The sequence below is a fragment of the Rhamphochromis longiceps genome, linkage group LG23, assembly GCF_057381845.1.
Source record: "Rhamphochromis longiceps isolate RC_006_pf linkage group LG23, R_longiceps_female_GT1.1, whole genome shotgun sequence".
NCBI classification, from domain to species: domain Eukaryota; kingdom Metazoa; phylum Chordata; class Actinopteri; order Cichliformes; family Cichlidae; genus Rhamphochromis; species Rhamphochromis longiceps.
This window is the reverse complement of record NC_140578.1, coordinates 10,163,576-10,185,891: the sequence shown is the minus strand read 5'-3', so window position 1 is coordinate 10,185,891 and position 22,316 is coordinate 10,163,576. Positions and strand designations below refer to the sequence as shown.

General features: G+C 44.4%; 1 protein-coding gene across 9 annotated transcripts in view; it reads left to right on the top strand.

The window, feature by feature from the left end:
- The window catches only part of patj (PATJ crumbs cell polarity complex component), a 92,093-nt gene that overhangs the window by 61,715 nt on the left and 8,062 nt on the right, over nucleotides 1-22,316 (top strand). For all 9 annotated transcript variants that reach the window (XM_085398106.1, XM_085398104.1, XM_085398110.1 and 6 more), the window contains 8 exons: nucleotides 4,997-5,193; nucleotides 5,689-5,780; nucleotides 18,049-18,133; nucleotides 19,005-19,097; nucleotides 19,176-19,262; nucleotides 20,439-20,495; nucleotides 21,979-22,036; nucleotides 22,125-22,231. In XM_085398106.1, the coding sequence (XP_085254232.1) occupies nucleotides 4,997-5,193; nucleotides 5,689-5,780; nucleotides 18,049-18,133; nucleotides 19,005-19,097; nucleotides 19,176-19,262; nucleotides 20,439-20,495; nucleotides 21,979-22,036; nucleotides 22,125-22,231 (776 nt within the window). The remainder of the gene's footprint in view (nucleotides 1-4,996; nucleotides 5,194-5,688; nucleotides 5,781-18,048; nucleotides 18,134-19,004; nucleotides 19,098-19,175; nucleotides 19,263-20,438; nucleotides 20,496-21,978; nucleotides 22,037-22,124; nucleotides 22,232-22,316) is intronic.

Below are 22,316 nucleotides of genomic sequence, written 5' to 3'. Positions count from 1 at the left end.
GTGAAAATAATCGTGATTATCATTTTTGCCATAATCGAGCAGCCCTATGTGACAGTCGGTGCTTGGTGCCATCACGCTGAAGGCAGCCTGTGTGCTGCATTGATATATTGATATGCATGTGCGCCGTCTTTGCAGCGCCCCCTGTAGTCACAGTGTGTTTTTTGGCTTGGAGTGTGTGTGTGTGTGTGTGTGTGTGTGTGTGTGTGTGTGTGTGTGTGTGTGTGCACACAAACCCTTAAATCTACATTTAAGCTTTTATGACCTGCAGTTTAGGGTCTGCATAAACTTCCTGCTCACTTTCCAGTAGAAGTAATGATGACCACTTCGGCAGGTCACATTCACCCACCTGCCCATCCTCTTGTTTTTATCCGAAGCTGAGGTGGGAATGGTGTCATATTCCACATGGATTTTTCCTGAAAGTGTGCTTGGCCTCCTCCTGAGGGATCCTCAGCTGCTTTCAGCCCAGATGAGATATAAAATCTCTCCAATGACTTCGCAGTCTATCTCCTCCCAGTCCTCCTCCCCGAAGGGTGCCATGATGCTGGCTCTGCTCAGTACGAAGAAGCAGCTGAGCTTCTTGTAGTCCATGCCTCGTTCTTTCTTTCCTTACCCAAAGCGAATAACCATGGGTGAGGGCAGCACCGCATTCTGCCTCTGCTCCTCCCAATTACTCATGGACGACTCTTTCCCAAACCCGAAGAAGGAGATCTGAATACCTGTGTGATATATTTTGAAATGTTGGGTAACCACTCCATCTGCCTAAAACTAGCTTCTTTAAAAACACTGAAGTGTGAGAAACTGTTTTACTTTAATTTATAATGAAGAAAAGACTAAAAACTGATATTTTTCTCTTGCTGGTTGTTTAAAAGCTGCAGACTGACTTTTCTGTGACCTCAGCAGGAGGGTGGAGCCTCATCCATAACAGATATGACAGTGATGAGAGGAGGCACTGGGTGAAGGTGGGTTGCAAAGTGGAATGGAGATGTGCAGCAGCTAAGTAGGCTGACCTGCTGGGTTTCTGAACTTGATTCAATCTTTTATACCTTTTGGACAATTTTTGCTGCAAAATCTTTCCACCATAAATGAGGCGGAGCCCAAACTCACCGTCAGGGTTCTGAGTCTATTTAATCATCTGGATAATGTCCTGTCTGTGACACGTAGCTGCTGTCCCATCGTCCACCACCACGCACCTGCAGTCCATGAACTGAGTCTGAACACCAAACTCTGAGCTGCATTCTGCTGCTTTGATAAACCATTTCAAATGAGTGGCCAGAGCAGCGGAGTGGAAGTGGTTAATTAATTTGGTGGTTTCTGTGCTGCGGGCGTAGGGCAGCAGTTTAGCTCCTTATGTATTTTTAATAGATTTCTGGCAGCTGAACACATTGAGCCTCCTGAAGGAGAGCTTAACAAGACATCCTGTCATCCTGACAAAGAGAAGCACTCCCAACAATTTAATTCACATTAAACACACAATAAAAGGTGCGCCTGCTCCTCTTCCTGACACGCCTCCATCATCAGAGCAGCAGCCGGTGATGGAGGCGCTCCGTCCTTCAGCCACCTCTCCTCACCCCGAGAGGCATTAACACCTGCAGTTACCTGTCACATTAAAGCTATTAATAGCTCATTAAATACACACACACACCTGCCTCCCGTCTGAAAACTGTTAGCCTTTGATTAAACTGTGTTTGCGTGTGTATGTGTGAGATTTTAATAGCATGGTAGTGTGTTTTCTGTAGATATTTTTGTTTTCCAGCTTCACACAGACAAATGCAAAGTTCTTTTTATATTTAGTGTTTTATGGAAACGCTGCAGGGAAAGTCTGTGTGCAACTATAGACTGTAAATAGAAGATGGACATTCAGACGCTCTGCTTTAGCATTTTGGCTGTGACCATATTTGTGTGAGAGGATGGGGTGCTCACAAAGCTCCAAAATCACAAACACAGTGCAGAGGTCCCGTTCAGGTGAAGCTAGCAGACAGGTAGCAGCTACAGTTACCTGTGTCACCATCCACCCGTCACTCGCAAAGGCCACGCCCCTAATACCAAACCACACAATTTGTGTATCAGGCTGTAAACATGTTTGTTTCTGCTGTGACATTTTAACATCAGGTCTGTGGAGCCTGACTCACTGTTGCCTCTGCTGGATGTCAGAGGAGCTGCAGTGACCTCAGGTACCTGAGGTGGCGTGTGAGGAGCTAGTGATGAGAGCGGGCTCTTCTCGGGTCCATGTATGAATGTGATTCAGCTGTGGACGATATTTTGGGGTGGCTGTTTGCCATCTCAGATATTTCCTATGATTCTCGACGTGCTTAGCTTCATGGCGTTGTGTTAAGTCGTTTGTAGCTGAGTGTGTGACAGCTTCTTCCGATCAGATCTTATCTGACCTGGTCGTTTGAGTCGATGCCACAGAGGAAAGGAGGCGTTTGTGGCAGCTTGTTTTCCTCAGAAAGTGCTCTGACAGCAACATGATGATTAAAAACAAGCGCTCAACTTGTTTCCAGGCATGTCTCAGAGAATTTCTGCTGCCTCGGGCCCCAGAGCCACAAACACAGGACGGGTCTGACCTCCTGCCCCCTCAACAAGCAGGTTTTGGTGCTTGAACCTGAGCAAACAAAAGGAAACAAAAAGTGCTGCAGGACTGATCTCCGAGTCTGACACTGATCATGGTTCTGATGCTGACAGAGGCCCATTTACATCATCATTTTAAATGTATTAAATTACAAATACTGCACTCTCTGCCTTCGTGGCATGGCAGCGTGGCTTCGGTAAGTACCAACGCGGTCGTGACCTCACCGGGTTTGCTCGGCTGTGAATCAAACTTTATACGCAGTGTCTCTGGCTGCTCGCAGCAAACTGAGGCAGGCTGAACCAAAACACCAACTAAACTCACCTGTCGTGTGTTATAACAGGAGCAGGCTGCAGCCCGGCACGTTAAACTGTTCTCAGGTCAATGCTGAGGTAAAGCATGACCTTTCACCTGCTTTAACCAGTTCTGAAAGTTTACCCAAAATGCATTTTGTGAATGATCGTACCAGTTTCTTCAGACTCTGGTTCAGCTAAAGTGCCTGATCATCAGCACAGCTGACGGTCATGTTCTTTGAATGATCCTGTGAGCAGACGGCATCGGTCTGCACTCTTTAATGCTGTCATCGTCATCATCTCATGGCTCCTCATCCTCACCTCCCTCCTCTTCTTTGCGCTGAAGCTAATTAGAATGAACTTTTCTGATGATTTGAACCTGGACAGTCTCTCCTTCAGTGTCACCTCCCTTTGCAGCTTGTACAATTAGTTTTAATGTCTTCAGTTTTGTGCTTCCATGTAAAAACTAAAGAAAAACGTCACGTTTTAACTGCAGATGTTTTACGTTTTCTTTGGTGTCACAGGAAGCCGCTGATGGTTTGCTGTCTCAGCAGACTCGGTGAACGTGACATTTGAAATGTAAAATTTGTCGAATGTCTCCTGGAAATCAAGTCTGGTTTCAGTTATTCTCCAGTTTGAAGTGATTTACTGGTTTTCAGTTTATCTCTGATAACTGCAGTGACCTTTAAATCCAAAAACACAAAACCCTTCACATCTTCAAAGCGGCCACTGATTCTGGAAAGGTCAGTAAGTACGAAGAGCAATAATTAAAGGCACGTTTGCTGACAGTGGAGGAGTTTAGTCTCAGCTGCAGGTTTCCTCACCCTCGCCGTTTGTTGTTTCTTTCACAGATCATTAAACTGATTTTTGTTTGACACCAGATTTGTCTCTGCTTTTCTCCTCGTCTCATCCTCCCTCCTCTCTGTTTCATAATTACCTCCTCACCTCGTTACTCTTCTCCTTCACATCTTAAATGCTCCTCTTTGTTCTTCTTTCTTCTCTCCTCCCCTTCTGCTCTTGTGTTTTGGATTTCTTATTCACTTTCTTTCACATTTTTCTCCTCTTCACCTCCCCCTTCATGCTTTTAATTTTATCTCCTCCTCCCTGTCTATGAGCCAATCCGAAAACCGGGCTCCTGATCACTGAGTGAATTTGAGGCATTATTTTTCACATGTAAGTGGCTTCCTGGGAATCCCAACAAATACAGCCATAAACCTCTATCAGTGCTCGGACTCTTTGTCTTTTAACTTGGCACATTTATATAACTGCTCAAAAAGATTATGCACCAGCGTAGGGTCTGAGAGTGCATCCAAGGATTTCATCCTCATACCTGATGACAGTCAGGGTGCTGTTGCCTCACCTGCAGAGGTCTATGTGTCTCTCCATGGATAAGCCTCCCCAGACCAGCATAACGTTCTCCACAGCTTCTACAGACCCTTTCACGTCTATCACATGTGCTCAGGGTGAACCTGCTCTCATCTGTGAACAGCACAGGGCATTCTATGACAAATGTCAGTCAGGTCCACGGTGCCGTGCAGTGAGCGCACTAGAAGGCATCGGGCCCTCAGGCCACCCTCATGAAGCCTGTGTCTGGTTGCTTGTTCAGAGACGTTCACTCCAGCGACCTGCTGGAGATCCTTTTGTAGCCCTTCCAGTGCTCGTCCTCTCCCTCCTTGCACAGAGGATCAGATTCCGGTATTGCTGATGGGTTAAGGCCTTCTACGGCCCTGTCCGGCTCTCCTGGAATCTCTTCCATGTTCCTGAGACTGTGCTGGGAGACAGCAAACCTTCTGGCAGTGGCACGTATTGATGTTCCACGTTGGAGGAGTTGAACTACCTGTGCAACCTCTGTAGGGTCCTGGTATTACCTCATGCTACCAGCAGTGACACTGATCTTAGCCAAATGCAGTCATAAAAGACGAGGAGGGGAAAATTAAAAACATTCCTGGTTTGGGGTCGTCTCATTGTTGCCCCTCTATTGCACCCCCCTCTGATCCTTACCTGATCAGATCAATATCCAGGAATTTAAGTGACTTGATGATGTGCTCTGATTAAAAAGTGTTTTTGTGAGAGGTGTATAATTTCTCATGTTGGTTGTTCTCCTCTCCTGGTTCTCCTCCTCTTCCCTGGGCTGCAGAGCGGTGGTGTGAGCGTTATGGAGACCTGCGAGGGGAGCTGCTATGCGTGGAGCTGGAGAAGGAACGGCAGGGTTTGGGCCTCAGCCTGGCGGGGAACAGGGATCGCTCCCGCGTCAGCATCTTCGTGGTCGGGCTCCATCCCGGGGGGCCGGCTGCCCGCGATGGGCGCATTCAGATTGGAGATGAGCTTCTGGAGGTGAGAAGAGTCCAGATTATCATTTTACATAAATTACATCAACCACAGTGAGAGTGAAAGCATGGCGTTCATGAGAGATGACTTTAATCATGTGTGAGGAATTTGGTGCAACATCTGCAACATCTGGGCCATCCTTTTTTTTTTTTTTTATAAATTTGTTTTTGTCAATTATGTCAAAGCCTCATGCAGGTGGCTCTTCTACCTGCAGACGAGCAGATGCATCAGACTGAAGAGAAAACACTTGGGTGCAGCTCTCAGGTCGATCTGGTGTGTGTGTGTGTGTGTGTGTGTGTGTGTGTGTGTGTGTGTGTGTGTATTGATATAACATTTTGTTTCTTGTAGTTCTCGGGGACCTTTCAGCGGTCTGCCGCTCTGAGGACACATTTACTACTGTTGTTGTCTGTCTGTTTGTATTCAGGAAGTAATAACCCTCCCTCACTTTCAGCACCTGTGGACATCAGGTAACTCGTCTCCACCCCTCTGTCTGCATTTCAGATTAACAACCAGATTCTTTATGGGCGGAGCCACCAGAACGCCTCAGCCATCATTAAGAGTGCCACCTCCAAGGTGAAGCTCATCCTGCTCAGGTAGGACTGCAGTGCATGGTGGGAAAGTCTGAGCATTTAAAAAAGGTTCCATACACAGTGGCCTGCTGCGTTATGGAACCTTTTGGTTATTAAACTAACACTGGTGCTGCTACCAGTGTTAGTTTAATAACACTAATAAGTAACATTTTTATTCAGTCAACAAAAAAAGTCATTTTACAAATAAACCTTTCAGTGTCTGATTCAGCAAGCTGTGGTCTCTTCCTCCTGTTACAGCAATAAAAAAACAAAAAACAAAAAATTAAAATTTCATATAATTAAGTTAAATAATATTTGATCTCACAGCAGCTGAAACAAACAGTAATAATAAATATCAGTAATAATATTTCATTTTAAAATAATTAAAGCAATATTTGTGCATTAAGTTGTTAAAAATTATTAAAGAATTATTATTATTAATAAAGACTTCTTTGCAAAGCCGTCTGGTGAGCTGCATCAGACCCTTTGCCCGGTTTCCTGACCTAAACACTTCCTGACTCCGCCCCCTTTTTTATCCTGTATAGCGTGTTCTATTGCTGTGTGTCTTGATTGTGAATAATATCATAGTTATTCTCTGATGCTGTCGTTCATCCACAAAAATATAACCTTGTGCGTCAGTGAGAAGGTCTGTGCAGGAAACTCATGAAGAACAAGCTGTTTCTGTTTCCTGTCACTGCATTCTCTGCAGCACATCATCAGCTGATGCATACTGAGCATGCTCAGCTGAGTCTGAGGAAAACACAGCTGCATTCCCTTCAAAATAAAAGCTGCTTCCTGATGTGGAGGATGACTCCCAGGCTGTGGAGATGAAGCTCAAAGCATCCCAGAGCTCAGGCTTTACCACAGCAGGGACGGTGAAACGCCTCCTTCACACTCACTGAGGAGTCATTTACGATCCAGGGAGGAGATGGGCAGATTATACTCCTCGTTCCTCCTCCTCCTTCCTCTGCAGATCCATAAATGATCTTTTGTGATTAGCAGCTTTGAAGCAAGCGGGTGTGTTTAAGTCCAAAGCCTGGCTCATGGGGCCGGGTTAGCACTCCGTCACGCAGATTTAAACCCTCAGCCTGACAGGATGAAGACCATCGCGCTTATCCTCCTCTTTCTGAGGAGAGTTTATCCACATTGTCACTCAGTTTCACCTGATATGGGACGTGACGGAGCTGTAAGTGGATCAAATTATCAGCACAGGAGAGATGAAAGGGAGGAGATGGTTTCAGGTGAATGTGCTCAGACTTTAATCAGCACAGATTGTTCATGTTTGAAGTGTGAAAAGCAGACGTTAGCTTTGATAAAAGGAAAAATAGGATTCAACTTTTTGTCTGCAGCCCTCATTTCGACAGGATGTCAGAGGCAGAGGTGAAGAATGAAGTCCTCACTGTTCTCTTCTAATTTAACTCATCAGTTAAATTCAGCCATCAGAGAAACAGCAGAATGAGAGACACTTAAGTTGAAATCCTTCTCTGAGCTTCAGGCCGTACCTCTCTCCAGGTTTGGTGAGAGAAATTTGAAGATTTTGATTGGAGGTTACTGATTAGCGGGTATATCTGTGAGTAAGGCTCTCATGCACTCTTTGATTTGATATTCGCAGAACGACAAAAGTCGCAGATCATTGACTGCTCACATCCCAACCCACTCTCATTGTTCCCACTGCTTCATACCAGCCCCAAACCCAGCGTCCCCACAGCTACACCTCAGCCCACTCCCAGCATCCCCACAGCTTAATCCCAGCCCACACCCAGCGTCCCCACAGCAACACCTCAGCCCACTCCCAGCATCCCCCATAGCTTCCTTCCAACCACTCCCAGCATCCCAGCTCACTGCCATGTCCACACAGCTTCTTCCCAGCCCACTCCCAGCATCCCCACAGCTTCATCCCAACCTGCTCTCACATCCTCACAGAATTATCCTAACCCACTCCCAGTGTCCCTGCAGCTTCATCCCAACCCACTTTCAACACCACCATAGCCTCATACCAGCCCACCAGGTCAAAGCAGCTCTGACCTCCTGAGAGGGAGCTGCAGTAGATCAGCGGATTTTCTCTTCCGGATGTTTTTCTCTGTATGAGATCACGTTTACATGGTTTCTACATCATGTTGCTTTTAAGACTTCCTGACTGTTATATGATTGGCAGATTTATCACACAGACTCACAAGACAAACATCGGAGCTAAGCAAGCGTCTCATGGGGCCTCACCCTGCAACATACTTTAATAACGGGGCTAATTCTGCATGAAACTGTAGCAGAAAAACAGGAAATATTAAGCTGCTCATACTGATCATTTAGATGGGGTCAAACCACCAGGTTGATGTTTAGTTAAGATTTCACTGCTGAGCATCTCAAAGTTATTTAATTGATTTTCTTTTTATTAAAGAAAGCAGGTCAATATGAGGTGGATGAAGGTGTCAGTCTGAAGTGTGAGACTGCTAAAGATCTCCTTTACCCCATCTGATTGGTCGTTCACTGCACCCCAGTGTCGGCATGGAAACAAGTAAATCACAGGGAAAACAGGAGATCAGTGCTCACTGAGCCGGGGAAGCAGCAACCAACAATCAGCTGACTTTGATGTGTCTGTGATGTCCTCATCAATCCACCGGCGCCGGTGTCTGTCACTTCCTGACAGCTGTAGTGTTGGCCTGAGACAGTGATGGAAACGTGTGACTGATGGTCAATCAAAACCCGCAGACTTCACAGGTTTAACGAGACCTGATCGAATCATTGATTTCTGACATCAGAGACGTCTGACGTCAGAAACCTGACTGATACGTTTCACCTGATTTAGCAGCATTGCATTGTTTTATTTTTGTAATTATTCACAAAACTGTTGAGAGGAAGTCTGATGATGTTTCCAACTTAGTGTTTGTGTCAGTGTTAGTCTTCTCTTCTGCTGGTGTAAGACGAATGCAGCATAACAGATAAACCTGACTGAAGCTGTAACAAATGCTGGTCTGCGCTGACTCACAGATATCTGTAACACTACCAGTGTTGGTCAAGTTACTTCAAAAAAGTAATTAGTAACTAATTACTGATTACTTCTCCAATAAGGAATAGAATAGAATAGCTCTTTATTGTCACTGTTACAAGAACAATGAAAGGCAGTTTGGCATCTCTCCGTGTGAAATACACAATAGTGTAAGTAAGTATTTACTAGAGATGGACCGATCCGATATTACGTATCGGTATCGGTCCGATACTGACCTAAATTACTGGATCGGATATCGGAGAAAAATAAAAAATGTAATCCGATCCATTAAATATCACGAAAGCACCTCACAAAACTTGCAACACGCCGTAACTCACCTCAGAACGTTAGCACGTCGGAGCAATATGCATCACGTGATAGAGCGGCTGTGGCATGCGGGACCTGTCGGCGGTCTGGATAGCATGTGGAGCTTCGCTAGCAACCCGGCATTTCATCTCCGACAAAGTTATCCCAGAGAGAAGTAAAGCAAGTGTGTAAGTCCATCTCTGAATGTTTGTAAAGCATTCCCACGTTAAGCTTAACAAGCGATATATGGAGCGACTGCCTCTTCTCGCTGCTACTTCAATCATGAAACTGCTTAATGATCAGCTGATCGGCTTTTCTGTCGCGAGTCCGTCTCTCTGGTTTGTTTTTGGCCCACTTTGCACCAGAAAGAGGAAACCAGCGGCTGAACAACAGCAGCACGTTTAAGCTTGATCAGCTGTTGTTAGAATTTATTTATTATTACTTTCTACTCGAGGATCTTTTTCTACGTAGCTGACGGCTGGTAACTGTGCAGGGGCGGATCTAGCAAAGTTTAGCCAGGGGGGCCGATAGGGCATTAACAGGGAAAAGGGGACACAAAGACATACTTTTCTGTCTTATTCTCATTTAAAATGTCTAGCTTTTAATAAATAATTATCCGAATCTTACACCCAAAGTTTTAATTTGATGCAAAATGAATAGAAGTCAATTACTGTATATAGTGACTATTAAGTCTAATATATATACCCTAATAAGCTATAGTACTTTTTCCTTTGGGAAGGTACCATCTGTGCAGTCTGCAATTTTGTTGAAGAAAGATGTTGAATCTATTTAATATTTCTTGAAAAATAATTGATTTCTGTGCATTTTTTTTTTTTCACACTGCATCAAATTAAGGTTGATTACGTCGATTAAGCATCATGAGGTGGAGCGTGAGGGGTGGTTCCCTATTTTTTATTTATTTATTTTTGTTGTTGCTGGGAGTTGGAACCCTATTAGTTAGGTTGCTTAATATATATGCTAAGTACTCTTTAAAATACCAGAATAGGGAGGATGGTGTAGGTTTAAGTTTATTAGATTGATCAGTATTGCTGAACTATGAAATTTTTTTTTTTTTGCATATAGGTATAACAGAATAGCTTTAGTGTAGTTGTTGTTTTAAACTTGAGTATGAACTTATACAAAAAGCAGCAAGATATTAAAAAAAAACAGTTTTGTTGATTAAAAAACACTATATCGGATTCATATCTGTATCGGCAGATATCCAAATTTATGATATCGGTATCGGACATAAAAAAGTGGTATCGTGCCATCTCTAGTATTTACATAATAACACAGATTTACATTTACACAAGAAAGATATGTACAACTTATTCATACACCTGCATACATACAGATGCACCCATACATACATACATACATACATACATATATGTATATATACATGCATATATGTATGTGTACGTACATACGCACACATATTTCCACATACACGCTTGCGTATATATACATACACATACATGCCATCTGAGGAGCAGGTGCTTTGTGAGGTGCAGTGTGTGATCAGTGATATTGCACATTGAGAGTGTGTGTGTGGGGGGGGGGGGGGATGCAGTTGCTACTATAATAATACGGTTATAGAGATACGATGTATAAATAAAATGTAATGCCCATGAGTGCAGTTGTCGTCCAATCAGGGTGGAGGTAGGGTAGCCTGTTTGTCTTTGACCTGATGGACCTGTAGCGTTTACCAGAAGGAAGGAGGGGGGGAGTGAGTGTCCAGGGTGCAAGGGGTCTTGGATGATGATGCTGGCTTTCTTCTGAAGTCTGCCAGTATAAATGTCTCTGTGGGGGGTTAGTGAGATGCCAATTGCCCGCTCTGCTGCCCTCAGGTCCATCAGGTCAAAGACAAACAGGCTACCCTACCTCCGCTGCAGTTTCCTCTTGTCCTCAGAGTGTGCAGCAGTAAGTCAGAAGGCTCTCAATGGTGGAGCGGTAGAAGTTTACTAGCAGTCTCTAGGGTAATTGGGCCTGACGCAGTTTCCTGAGAAAGTACAGCCTTTGTTGTGCTTTCCCCACCTGGTCCTGGTCAGCCGAGATGTGGACTCCGAGAAACTTAAGGCTCTCTACCCTTTCTACCTCCTCCCCATCAATGTAGAGGGTAGAGTGCTCAGGTCGCTTTGTTCTTCTGAAGTCGATTACAGTCTCCTTGGTCTTGACTGTGTTCAGATGCAGGTTGTTGTTGTCACACCATCACTTCAGATGCTGAACCTCCTCTCTGTAGGTTGATTCGTTGTTGTCGATCAGTCCTATGATGGTGGTGTCATCAGCAAATTTTATAACGGTGTTACTGGTGTGGATTGAAGAACAGTCATGGGTGAAAAGTGAGGATAAGAGGGGACTGAAGACACACCCCTGTGGGACGCCTTCGTTCAGAATGAGGGTGGAGGTGGTGTGCTCTCTCACTACAGAAGTTGATGTATGAGAGTACAGCAGATGTGTGGCCCTTCAAGTCTGATCCTTCAGCAAATACACTCCAATTTGTGTTATTAAAACAGTCTTGTAGGGCCATGGTGGCATCCGCGGTCCACACTCGTACTGTTTTTACAGATGGTTTTTGTCTTTGAATTAGAGGTTTATAACCAGGGATCAGGGACAGAGAGAGATGGTCAGGGAGTCCGAGATGAGGCAGTGGGGTGGCTTTGTAAGCATCTGGGATGTTGGTGTAAACCTGGTCCAGTGTGTTGTTTTCCCTCATCGGGAAAAATCATGTTTTTTAAGAATCCAGGCAGGACAGATTTCAGGTTTGCATGGTTAAAATCTCCTGCCGCGATCACAGCTCAGTCCAGTTGCGTTGTTATCTGTTTATTAATGGAGCGCTGGAGTAGCTCCATGGCTGACTTAGCATTAGCTTGCGGTGGCACATAAACTAGAGATGGACCGATCCGATATTACATATCGGTATCGGTCCGATACTGACCTAAATTACTGGATCGGATATCGGAGAAAAATAAAAAATGTAATCCGATCCATTAAATATCACAAAAGCACCTCGCAAAACTTGCAACACGCCGTAACTCACCTCAGAACGTTAGCAGTCGGAGCAGTATGCATCACGTGATAGAGCGGCTGTGGCATGCCGGACCTGTCGGTGGTCTGGATAGCATGTGGAGCTTCGCTAGCAACCTGGCATTTCATCTCCGACAAAGTTATCCCCGAGAGAAGTAAAGCAAGTGTGTAAGTCCATCTCTGAATGTTTGTAAAGCATTCCCACGTTAAGCTTAACAAGCGACTGCCTCTCGCTCTCCGGCTGCTACTTCAATCGTGAAACTGCTTAAATGATCAGCTGATCGGCTTTTCTGTCGCGAGTCCGTCTCTCTGGTTTGTTTTTGGCCCACTTTGCACCAGAAAGAGGAAACCAGCGGCTGAACAACAGCAGAACGTTTAAGCTTGATAAGCTGTTGTTAGAATTTATTTAATATTTCTTTCTACACCAGGATCTTTTTCTACGTAGCTGACGCTGGTAACTGTGCAGGGGCGGATCTAGCAAAGTTTAGCCAGGGGGGCCGATAGGGCATGAACAGGGAAAAGGGGGCACAAAGACATACTTTTCTTTCTTATTCTCATTTAAAATGTCGAGCTTTTAATAAATAATTATCTGACACCTAAAGTTTTAATTTGATGTAAAATGAATAGAAGTCAATTACTGTATATAGTGACTATTAAGTCTAATATATACCCTAGTAAGCTATAGTACTTTTTCCTTTGGGAAGGTACCATCTGTGCAGTCTGCAATTTTGTTGAAGAAAGATGTTGAATCTATTTAATATTTCTTGAAAAATAATTGATTTCTGTGCATTTTTTTTCACACTGCATCAAATTAAGGTTGATTACGTCGATTAAGCATCATGAGGTGGCGCGTGAGGGGTGGTTCCTTATTTTTTATTTATTTCTTTTTGTTGTTGCTGGGAGTTGGAACCCTATTAGTTAGGTTGCTTAATATTTACGCTAAGTACTCTTTAAAATACCAGAATAGGGAGGATGGTGTAGGTCTAAGTTTATTAGATTGATCAGTATTGCTGAACTATGAAATATTTTTTTTGTATACAGGTATAACAGAATAGCTTTAGTGTAGTTGTTGTTTTAAACTTGAGTATGAACTTGCAGACTTGCAAAATGCAGCAAGATATTTTTAAAAACAGTTTTGTTGATTAAAAAACACTATATCGGATTCATATCGGTATCGGCAGATATCCAAATTTATGATATCGGTATCGGTATCGGACATAAAAAAGTGGTATCGTGCCATCTCTAACATAAACTGCTATTATTGTGACCGGTGTGAGCTCTCTCAGCAAGTAGAAGGGTCTACACTGAACTATCATGTACTCATGATAGTTCATGAATGTCCTGTCACTCTTAAATCTATTTTCACCTGTTTAGCAGAAGTGGAGCAGGCGGCGGTTTGCCCGTTGCTGCAGCAGTCTTGTCAGTGGGGGGTTTCTCTGTGAATTTCACATTCCCGTGGCAGCATGCGAGGTACTTGCTCAGAAGTTTAGGGTTTTTTACGCTCTAGAAATAAGTTTTCTTCCCACGGAGAGTACAGCACATGCAGATGTTTTTTTTCACTTTTTACGGATTTATACTCAAAGTAAGGTCAGTACTTCCATGCTTTAAACGCTGTATAGTCATATTCGCAATCCATATTATCCATTGTTGATCTGCACATGTCTGTTACCACGAACGTTGCACGTACTTACGTCAGTGTCATGAGACACTCTCACAAACAAAATCATGGTTTAGTAACGCATTAACGCAGCGTGCTTACAGGAAAGTAACAGTAATCTAATTACTTTTTTGCAATAGTAATCCCTTACTTTACTCGTTACTTGAAAAAAGTAACCGTGTTACTTGTAACGCGTTATTGCTCATCTCTGAACACTATGCAGATATTCTGGCCATGATGTTATGTCTCCTGTTTCTTAACGTCCTTTGTTTTTTGAATTTGAAATATTAAAACGCAGCAACTTTTTTATGTTTTTATGATCATCATACTAAATGTAATGTTTCCTTGTGAATATTTTTCTTTGGCTGAATAAATGAAGGAAGCTGTTTCCTGCAGTTGAGTTTGTATCTCTGTGCTGCATTCAGGACTTTTATTCTTCCTGCAGCGTGAATGACGTCCGCATCTCAGGGTAAACGTGGTCTTTAGAATGAATCAGTATGGCGGAGGAGGGAGAGGATGAGGAGGTGGTGTGTTTGGAAGAGATGAAGGGACTCCTCCCATGATTCCCTGATCATATCAGTGTTCTGTTTTGACTCTTATGATGGTCCTCTCTCTCGCTCTCTCTCTCTCACGCTCTCTCTCTCTTTTTCTTCCTTCCTCCTGCGGCTCTGATTAAATCGTGTCAGAGCTGCAGGACGTTGGCGCTCTCGCCGTGTTCAGCATCCTCGGACTGAGTGCTGCAGTAATGAGCTCTGAGAATGAACATAAGAACAGGACGAGGACCTTAGTGGCTCCCGTGATGCAGATGGCTCCATTTAATGGCGATGCCTCAAATCCAACGAGCTTCAGACACCTCCTCTGAGGGTTTGAAGTGACGGCGGAGTTGTTCCACATGGCGCTACGCCCTCCTTCGTGTCTGCCGGCTCTCTGGGGGGCGTTGCTGCTGTTTTCTGCTCTGTTACCCGCCAAGCTGTTGCTGCAGTTGTAGATATAATAAATGCGGCTTCAGCCGGGCCCGGTGGACTGAGCCTAAGTTTGGATTACAGCTATGGCCCTATCAGGAGAGGAAGAGGAGGAGGAGAGATGGTGTCACACTGTCTGCCATTACAGCGTTACATTTTCTGTTTACACGTCAGTGTTTAAAACTTAATTCTGCTTTGTTCCAGCCTGCTGTTCCTCTCATTCGTGAGTCAGCTGAGACATGAGAACTTTGCAGTGTGTTGATGTATGCCGAGACTGTACATAAAGGTTGAATATCATCTTAGGTTTGTGATGTCCTGGCATGAAGTTGAACATTTCCATCATCACAATTTTGCCTTTTTGGGGTCAGATGAATACGGCCTGGATCGTTTGCTTTCTCTGGCCTCCTTTCTGACTGTAACAGGTCCTTCAGTTCCAAAGCAAACACTACGTTCTATTCAATCAGAGCTGAAACCAGCAACCAAGACAAGAAACTCCTTTGCAAACTTTTTAGTGACCTCAGTGATCGAATGAGCAGGCGACCCATTTCCTGACTTCTATCCAATCAGACATCATTTTACAATCAGTCATGCTGACAGCCAGAGGATACCTGCTGCGTAAGGCATAAACACACAAATTCTGCAGGTGTGGCAGAGCTGTGATCCGAATGTATCAAATTTCAGATCCGTGGAAGAAAATGGATGAATCAATATTTAAGATTTCACCACTAGGTGGCAGTGTTTTATGAGAAAGTCCTGGCTTAGCTGTCCCTGCAGTGCAGGGGTGATGAGGTTTGAACTTACTGTTTGTGAAGCTGAAGTTTGTTCTCACGGTTTTGTGTTTTTCTATTTTTGTGTAAATCTGTGTTTCCTTTTTTCTAAATGTATTGATCAAACTAAGATCCGGGGAGGGATAAAAAAACAAAACAAAACAAAACTGGGCTCTCCCACCTGGAGGGGGAAACCAGGTGGGGATTGCCCAGAGGTGTGAGGAAACCAGGAGCTGCACAGACTACGCTGAGGAAACGAGTGAGTCATCAGTGAGGAGTGTTCACTACAGCAGCACAAAGTGACAGATGGATGACAACGTAGAGGAAACCGTTGCTGATGCTGCAGTGTGAGACTCGAAAGAGCACACAAGGAGACGCCTTCACAGTAAAACTGAAGCATCTGTCTGTTTTTATTTCTTTTTTTACTTAAAAAAGATTAAAAAGATGAAACCTGCAGCTGCTGAGGAGGACCTCGGACTGTGGAGCTTTGTTTCCGGTTGTCCTCCTCTGTGGATTCTCCCGGGATCACAGATTTCTTTAGCCTGTTGTTGAGCCCTGACACTCAGCTATGTGAAGCATCACCGTCATGCTGCTGCAGTTTAAAGAGCTGCACTGCTCTGTCCAAGTTGTAGGTGAGCTGCAGCTACTCTGCAGCTGTTACAGCTCTGCTGCACCTCCACGACGCACTCTGGAAATTCCAAACCAACAGACATAATGAGTTTAAGCCAGAGAGACTGGTGAATCTGATGGCACAGTCACAAAGCTTTGCATAGTTCCAGAGCAGATTCAGTCTGTCCTGCAATTAGGATGGATAATTTGTCTAATTCCCAAGGTTTAAACGAGATATACAATTAGATATCATCTGCATACAGATGGTAGGAAATCATTTTGAAACTGCTAATGATAAGGCCTAAAGGCAGAATATATAATGAAAATAACAAGGGGCTTAAAACCAATCCTTGTGGAACCCCGCATGAAAATTCAGCTATATCTGACCAAAGGTTTCCTACTGAAACCAAAAGTGATCTAACTGCCAGAAATGATGTGATGCATTTTAGGACAGATCCAGATATCCCTACCATGTGATTTAAGTGGTGGATTAAGATCTGATGATCAAAGGTTGAGCTAAGGTCCAGTAGAACAAGGACTGAGCAAACACCTCTGTCTGTGGCCATCAAAAGGTCATTTGTGACTTTAAAGAGAGCTGTCTCTGTGGAGTGTAACTTTCAAAAACCTGACTGAAAGTTATCGAGACTTTTTCTAATATTTTAGAAATGAAAGGAAGTTTTGAGATGCGTCTGTAGCTTGTCTGAAGTGTTGGATCCAGGTTAGGCTTTTTCAGCAGAGGTTGAATAACCCCCTGTTTAAAACACCTGGGGACAGAGCCGGACAGCAGGGAAAAGTTTATCAATGTGACCACAGAGGGCCCAATGGTGTCAAAAACAGAGAAGTAGGTAAGACATCAGCTGGACTCGTTGAGGGTTTCATTTGACTTAGTATTTCCGATGGATCTTTTAAAGAAACTGAGTGAAAAGACTCCATAATTATGGGATGTGGGAGATCACAGTTGAAGGGGCTATCTAAGGGAGTTATATTTCCTCTTAGGCCACTAATCTTATCTTGGAAAAATCTTAAAAAGGCATTGCAATCCATATCTGAGAAGACTGGTATACATGGAGTTGGAGGAGAGATGATGCTATTGACTGTATCGAAAGAACCTTAGGATTTCTTTTTCTTACTGCAAGTAGTTTAGAGAAATAAGTGGCTCTCACATCTTTCACTATGTTGTTAAAGGTGGATAATAGCTCTTTTAAGTGGAGCTTATGAACCTCAAGTTTTGTGGCTTTCCACAGGCGCTCAGTTTAACGGCAGATTTGCCTAAAGCTGCGGATAGCTTCTGTGATCCAGGGCGGGGATTTTACAGTGCTGCCTTTCTGATTTTGAGAGGATCCACTTTATCTAGAATTTTTAGACATTGCAAATTGAAGGATGCCACATGCATCATCAGTTTCAGGTAGATTATTATAAAACCCTCCATCCATCCATCCATCCATCCATTTCTTCGGCTTATCCGGGGCCGGGGTCGTGGGGGCAGCAGCCCAAGCAGAGAAGCCCAGACCTCCCTCTCCCCAGCCACCTCCTCCAGTTTATCCGGGGGAACACCAAGGCGTTCCCAGGCCAGCTGAGAGATATCTCTCCAGCATGCCCTGGGTCTGCCCTGGGTCTGCCCCGGGGCCTCCTCCCAGTGGGACATGGCCAGAAAACCTTGCCCAGGAGGCGTCCTCGTCAGATGCTTGAACCACCTCAACTGGGTCCTTTCGATGTGGAGGAGCAGCAGCTTTACTCTGAGCCCCTCCCGAATGGCTGAACTTCTCACCCTATCCTAAGGGATTATATTTACACGATATTATAAAACAATTCCACAAATTCTTCTACCACAGAGTCAGTAATTAGACATGAATGCTTCACATGAACAAAGGGCAGAGTGTCACAGATAAAGGAGAGATCAAATACAGTACAGGTGTGGGCGTGTGTGTAGCAGTCTGTTCAAACTGAAGTGAAAAACTCGTTATTCTCTGTGTCTCTGCAGAAACGACGATGCAATAAACCAGATGGCCGTCCCTCCCTTCCCCTCTCCCCCTCCACCACCCTCTCTCAGCCCAGCCAGCCCTGAGGTAAACGAACACACACACACACACACACACACACGGGATACAGCTTCTCTGTCCCCATACCTTTGGATATGTGCTCTCCAGTTTTGAGCAGTGACACTTGTCCTGGTATAAATATCAGGTGCTGCATTTAAAATCCTTTTGTTGAATGAAGCAGTATTTTTGTCTGTTGTAATGTCACTGTGTCAGGCTGAGTGATTACAGACTCGTTAATGTCGCCTTTTTGAGAAAAATATATATACACTGCTACCTTGTCAGTGCTTGGTCACTTTCATGACGTCTTCACGTCATCATCAAGCCGCAATACAGCTGACATTTTGTGGTGTAAACCTATATGATGCCAGCCAGATAGTGTGAAAAGAATAAAAAGGTTTGTCGTCAAAGTTGAAACAGACCAGAGGAAGCAGGTGAAGGTCACCGTGAGATCATTTAGCCAAACGTCCATGTAAGTGTGAGTAATGGCAGGATGGAGTTCTCTTTAATGACCGTGGTTTAATCCTCAAAATGTTCAGACTGCTGTGTGTAAAATGTTTTGATCTGATTTATTTGGTCGTCTTGATGAAAAAGTTCACCTGTGAGAATTTGCAGGAGGTGTAGGTAAAAGTTTTCAGGTAATGTTTCCTGTCCTTTGTGAAGATGTTAGTGTTTCACAGACGGATGAGCCTTCAGTGTTTGCACAAAGAAGAGAAACTATTCATATTTAAAGTTTAGGGTCGCGAAACAGTCGGTTATTGATTGTTTATGTGGAAGTCCATCAGCTGTGTGACCGCGCTCAGAACACAACAACGTTCAGCTTTGACCTCCACAGAGAAGAAAGTGGCGTCTGCTTGTTTGAGACGAGCACCGAAGTTCATTCTTTGTGTTTGTATGTCAGTGTATCTCGCCCACCCTGCTCAGTGGATCCACCCCCTCTGACGGGCCCTGCCCCCCCGACGGCTTGACGCTCCACCCGCTGTCGGATGCGCCGGTGAGTGTGAAGCTGAATCTGAAACGGAAACGTGGGAACGAGTTGTAAGTGTGAGCTGATCTGAGGTCTGCTTAACAGGACGAGCCAAGCGACGAAGCCGAGCAGAACAGCAGGAGCAGGAACAGCGTCCCCGAGAGTCTGAGAGAGGCCAACACTTTCAGAAAGGTACACAGCCATCAGACTCCGCCCCCAGGGTGTAATTGTTCAGATTATTATGGTAATGTTCACCCTTGGGAACCTTAATACTGACATTCTCTGATCAAACAGACCAGACTTCATGTGAACTTTTCCAATTTTGGAACTGTTGTCTTCTTTTTACTCCTGACCATCGTCAACTTTTCCTGTGTATGAATCTCATCAACAATTATGAGTGACGGATGAAATAAGGTGTAAAACATACCCTTAGATCTGCAGGTCTCCAAAATCCAAGAAAGTGAAAACAGCCAGAAGAGTGATTTTATTGGGACATATTTCATATCTCCAAAAGTTGATTCTGTTCATCTGGACGTAACGTTTTCAGTGGGAGACTTCTTCAGTCTCAGCTGACTGCAGGTTTCCCAAATCTTATAAACAGTACATTTGCATAATAACTGAAACCAGCCCACTGGAGGAACAGTAGGCTGGGAGGTCAGTTCCTTCATCATGATTATGCAAATTCTCATGACCATTGACCAACAACCATGGCCGTGAGTACCATTCACAGAGAGTTGGGGAATGGCTGCAATCACAGCATTGTACGATGGCGAAAGATGTACCCTTAGGCCCCCTCCTCGATTCAGAGATGGTCTTTCCCTTTTCACGTAAATGGCCTCCTTGACTCCGCGCTCAAACCAGCGTTCCTCCCTGTCAAGGATGTGTACATCCTCATCATTGATGTGCCAAAAATTGTTCCACCCCAAGGATCCGGTCCCCCGAAACAAACAGAGTAACATAGTGTACGCAGTTAAGTGCCAGGAGGATTGCCAGGACATCAGGGAAACCAAACAAACTCTGGCAAAGCGGATGGCACAACACAGAAGAGCCACCTCTTCAGGCCAGGACTCTGCAATCTATTCACACCTACAGGCCAGTGGACACTCTTTCAATGATGAGGATGTACACATCCTGGACAGGTCACTTGGATGAGTGACGAAACGTTTCTCCCACTGAAAACGCTACGTCCAGATGAACAGAATCAACCTTTGGAGATTTACTTACCTGGATGATTGAGAATGCATCAAGACGACATATTTCATATTACAAACTTTGTCCTCAGGGTTTTGTTCCAGATGTCCCAGAAATGTGACTGAATGAGGACATGAATGTGTCTCCTTGACCCGCTGTGCTCTGTTTCCTCTGCAGAGGCTGAAAGCTACAGAGTCTCCAGAAAATGAGCTGCAGGCTACACTGGAGCAGCAGGTAACCTCACAGGAAGCGCCCATATCCTTTAAGTTAAAGATGAGATCATGTGGTTGCTGTTATTATGGACTTATTTCACTTCGCTCAGTTTGTTCTTATCAGTCACACAAAAGCCTCTATCAAATTCAAATTCAAATTCAAATTCAAATTTTTATTTGTCACGTACACAGTCATACACAGTACGATATGTAGTGAAATGCTTGGACAACTGCTCGTGACCTAAAGAAAACAAAAAAGGAAAAGGCTATGAATAAGAAAGGAAATAAATATGAAAAATTAAAAAGGGTAAATTTAACTAGGAAGGAATAAAATATAAATTAAGGTTAAAAATGAAATAACTGTACAACACAAATTAGAATGAAGGGTAAATTTAACTGGGAAGAATAAGATAAAGATAAATATATAAATTAAAGTTGAAAATAAAATAACTGTACAACAAAATACACAATACACAATATAGAACTATATAAGAATGTATGAAGAAATCTAAATATAAATAAATATATACACAATAACAGCAGCTGTACAAGTATTAACCGGAAATGAAGAATATAGTGACCAGTGTTGTGCAAAACCAAAGTCCAGAAAGTCCAGTATGTGTGTAAGAACCATATGTGTGGGTCAGTACTGTGTGGTGGTGTGATTGAGAGACCGTATCGCCTGCGGGAAGAAGCTCCTCCTCAGTCTCTCTGTGTTGGTCTTCAGGGAGCGGAATCGCTTTCCTGACCTCAACAGAGAGAACAGTCTGTTGTTGGGATGGCTGAGGTCCTTCACGATCTTCCTGGCCTTGGTCCAGCACCGCCTGCTGTAGATTGAGTGCAGGTCAGGGAGCTCGGAGCGGATGGTGCGCTCAGCTGACCGCACAACCCTCTGTAGAGCTCGTCTGTCCTGCATGGTGCTGTTCCCGAACCAGGTTAAGATGTTTCCCGCCAGGATGCTCTCTATGGTGCACGAGTAAAAGTTCCTGAGCACCTTGGAGGGCAGTTGGAAGTCTCTCAAGCGTCTGAGGTGGTAGAGACGCTGTCGGGCCTTTTTCACCACGGTGTTGATGTGACAGGACCATGACAGGTCCTGCGTGATGTGAACTCCGAGGTATTTGAAGCTGTCCACTCTCTCCACTGGGCACTCGTTGATGACGGGGGTCTGGTAGTTCCTCTCCTGCTTAGTGCTGAAGTCCACTATCAGCTCCTTTGTCTTACTGACGTTTAGAAGGAGGTTGTTCCTCTGGCACCAGTTCTCCAGATTCCTAATCTCCTTCAGGTAGGCCGTCTCGTTGTTATCAGAGATCAGGCCCACCACGACGGTGTCGTCAGCAAACTTGATGATGGTGGTGGAGCTGGTAGTGGCCACACAGTCATATGTGTACAAAGAGTACAGCAGGGGGCTCAGAACACACCCCTGGGGGGCTCCAGTGCTGATCTGTGTGTGTGTGTGTGTGTGTGTGTGTGTGTGTGTGTGTGTGTGTGTGTGTGTGTCCGTCCAGTCACACAGTAAACGGATGGCAGCTTCTCCTCCTCTGATCAGCCCCGATCAGCACAGAGGTACAAACACAGACATTTAACTGTGAAAAATCAGATCGACATGCAGACTTCATGTTTCTAAGAGTAAACTGATCCTCGTCCTCCTCAGACCCAACCTGCTGTGCTGTGGTTCCTGGTCAGGAGACACTGCTCGAGATCTGCAAAGGTCGATCTGGACTGGGACTCAGTATAGTGGGAGGAAGAGACACACAGCTGGTAACACACACACACACACACACACACACCGTGTGTAACTTTACAGTCCAGTGCTATACCTGCTTTTGTAACCAGCTGTGAGCAT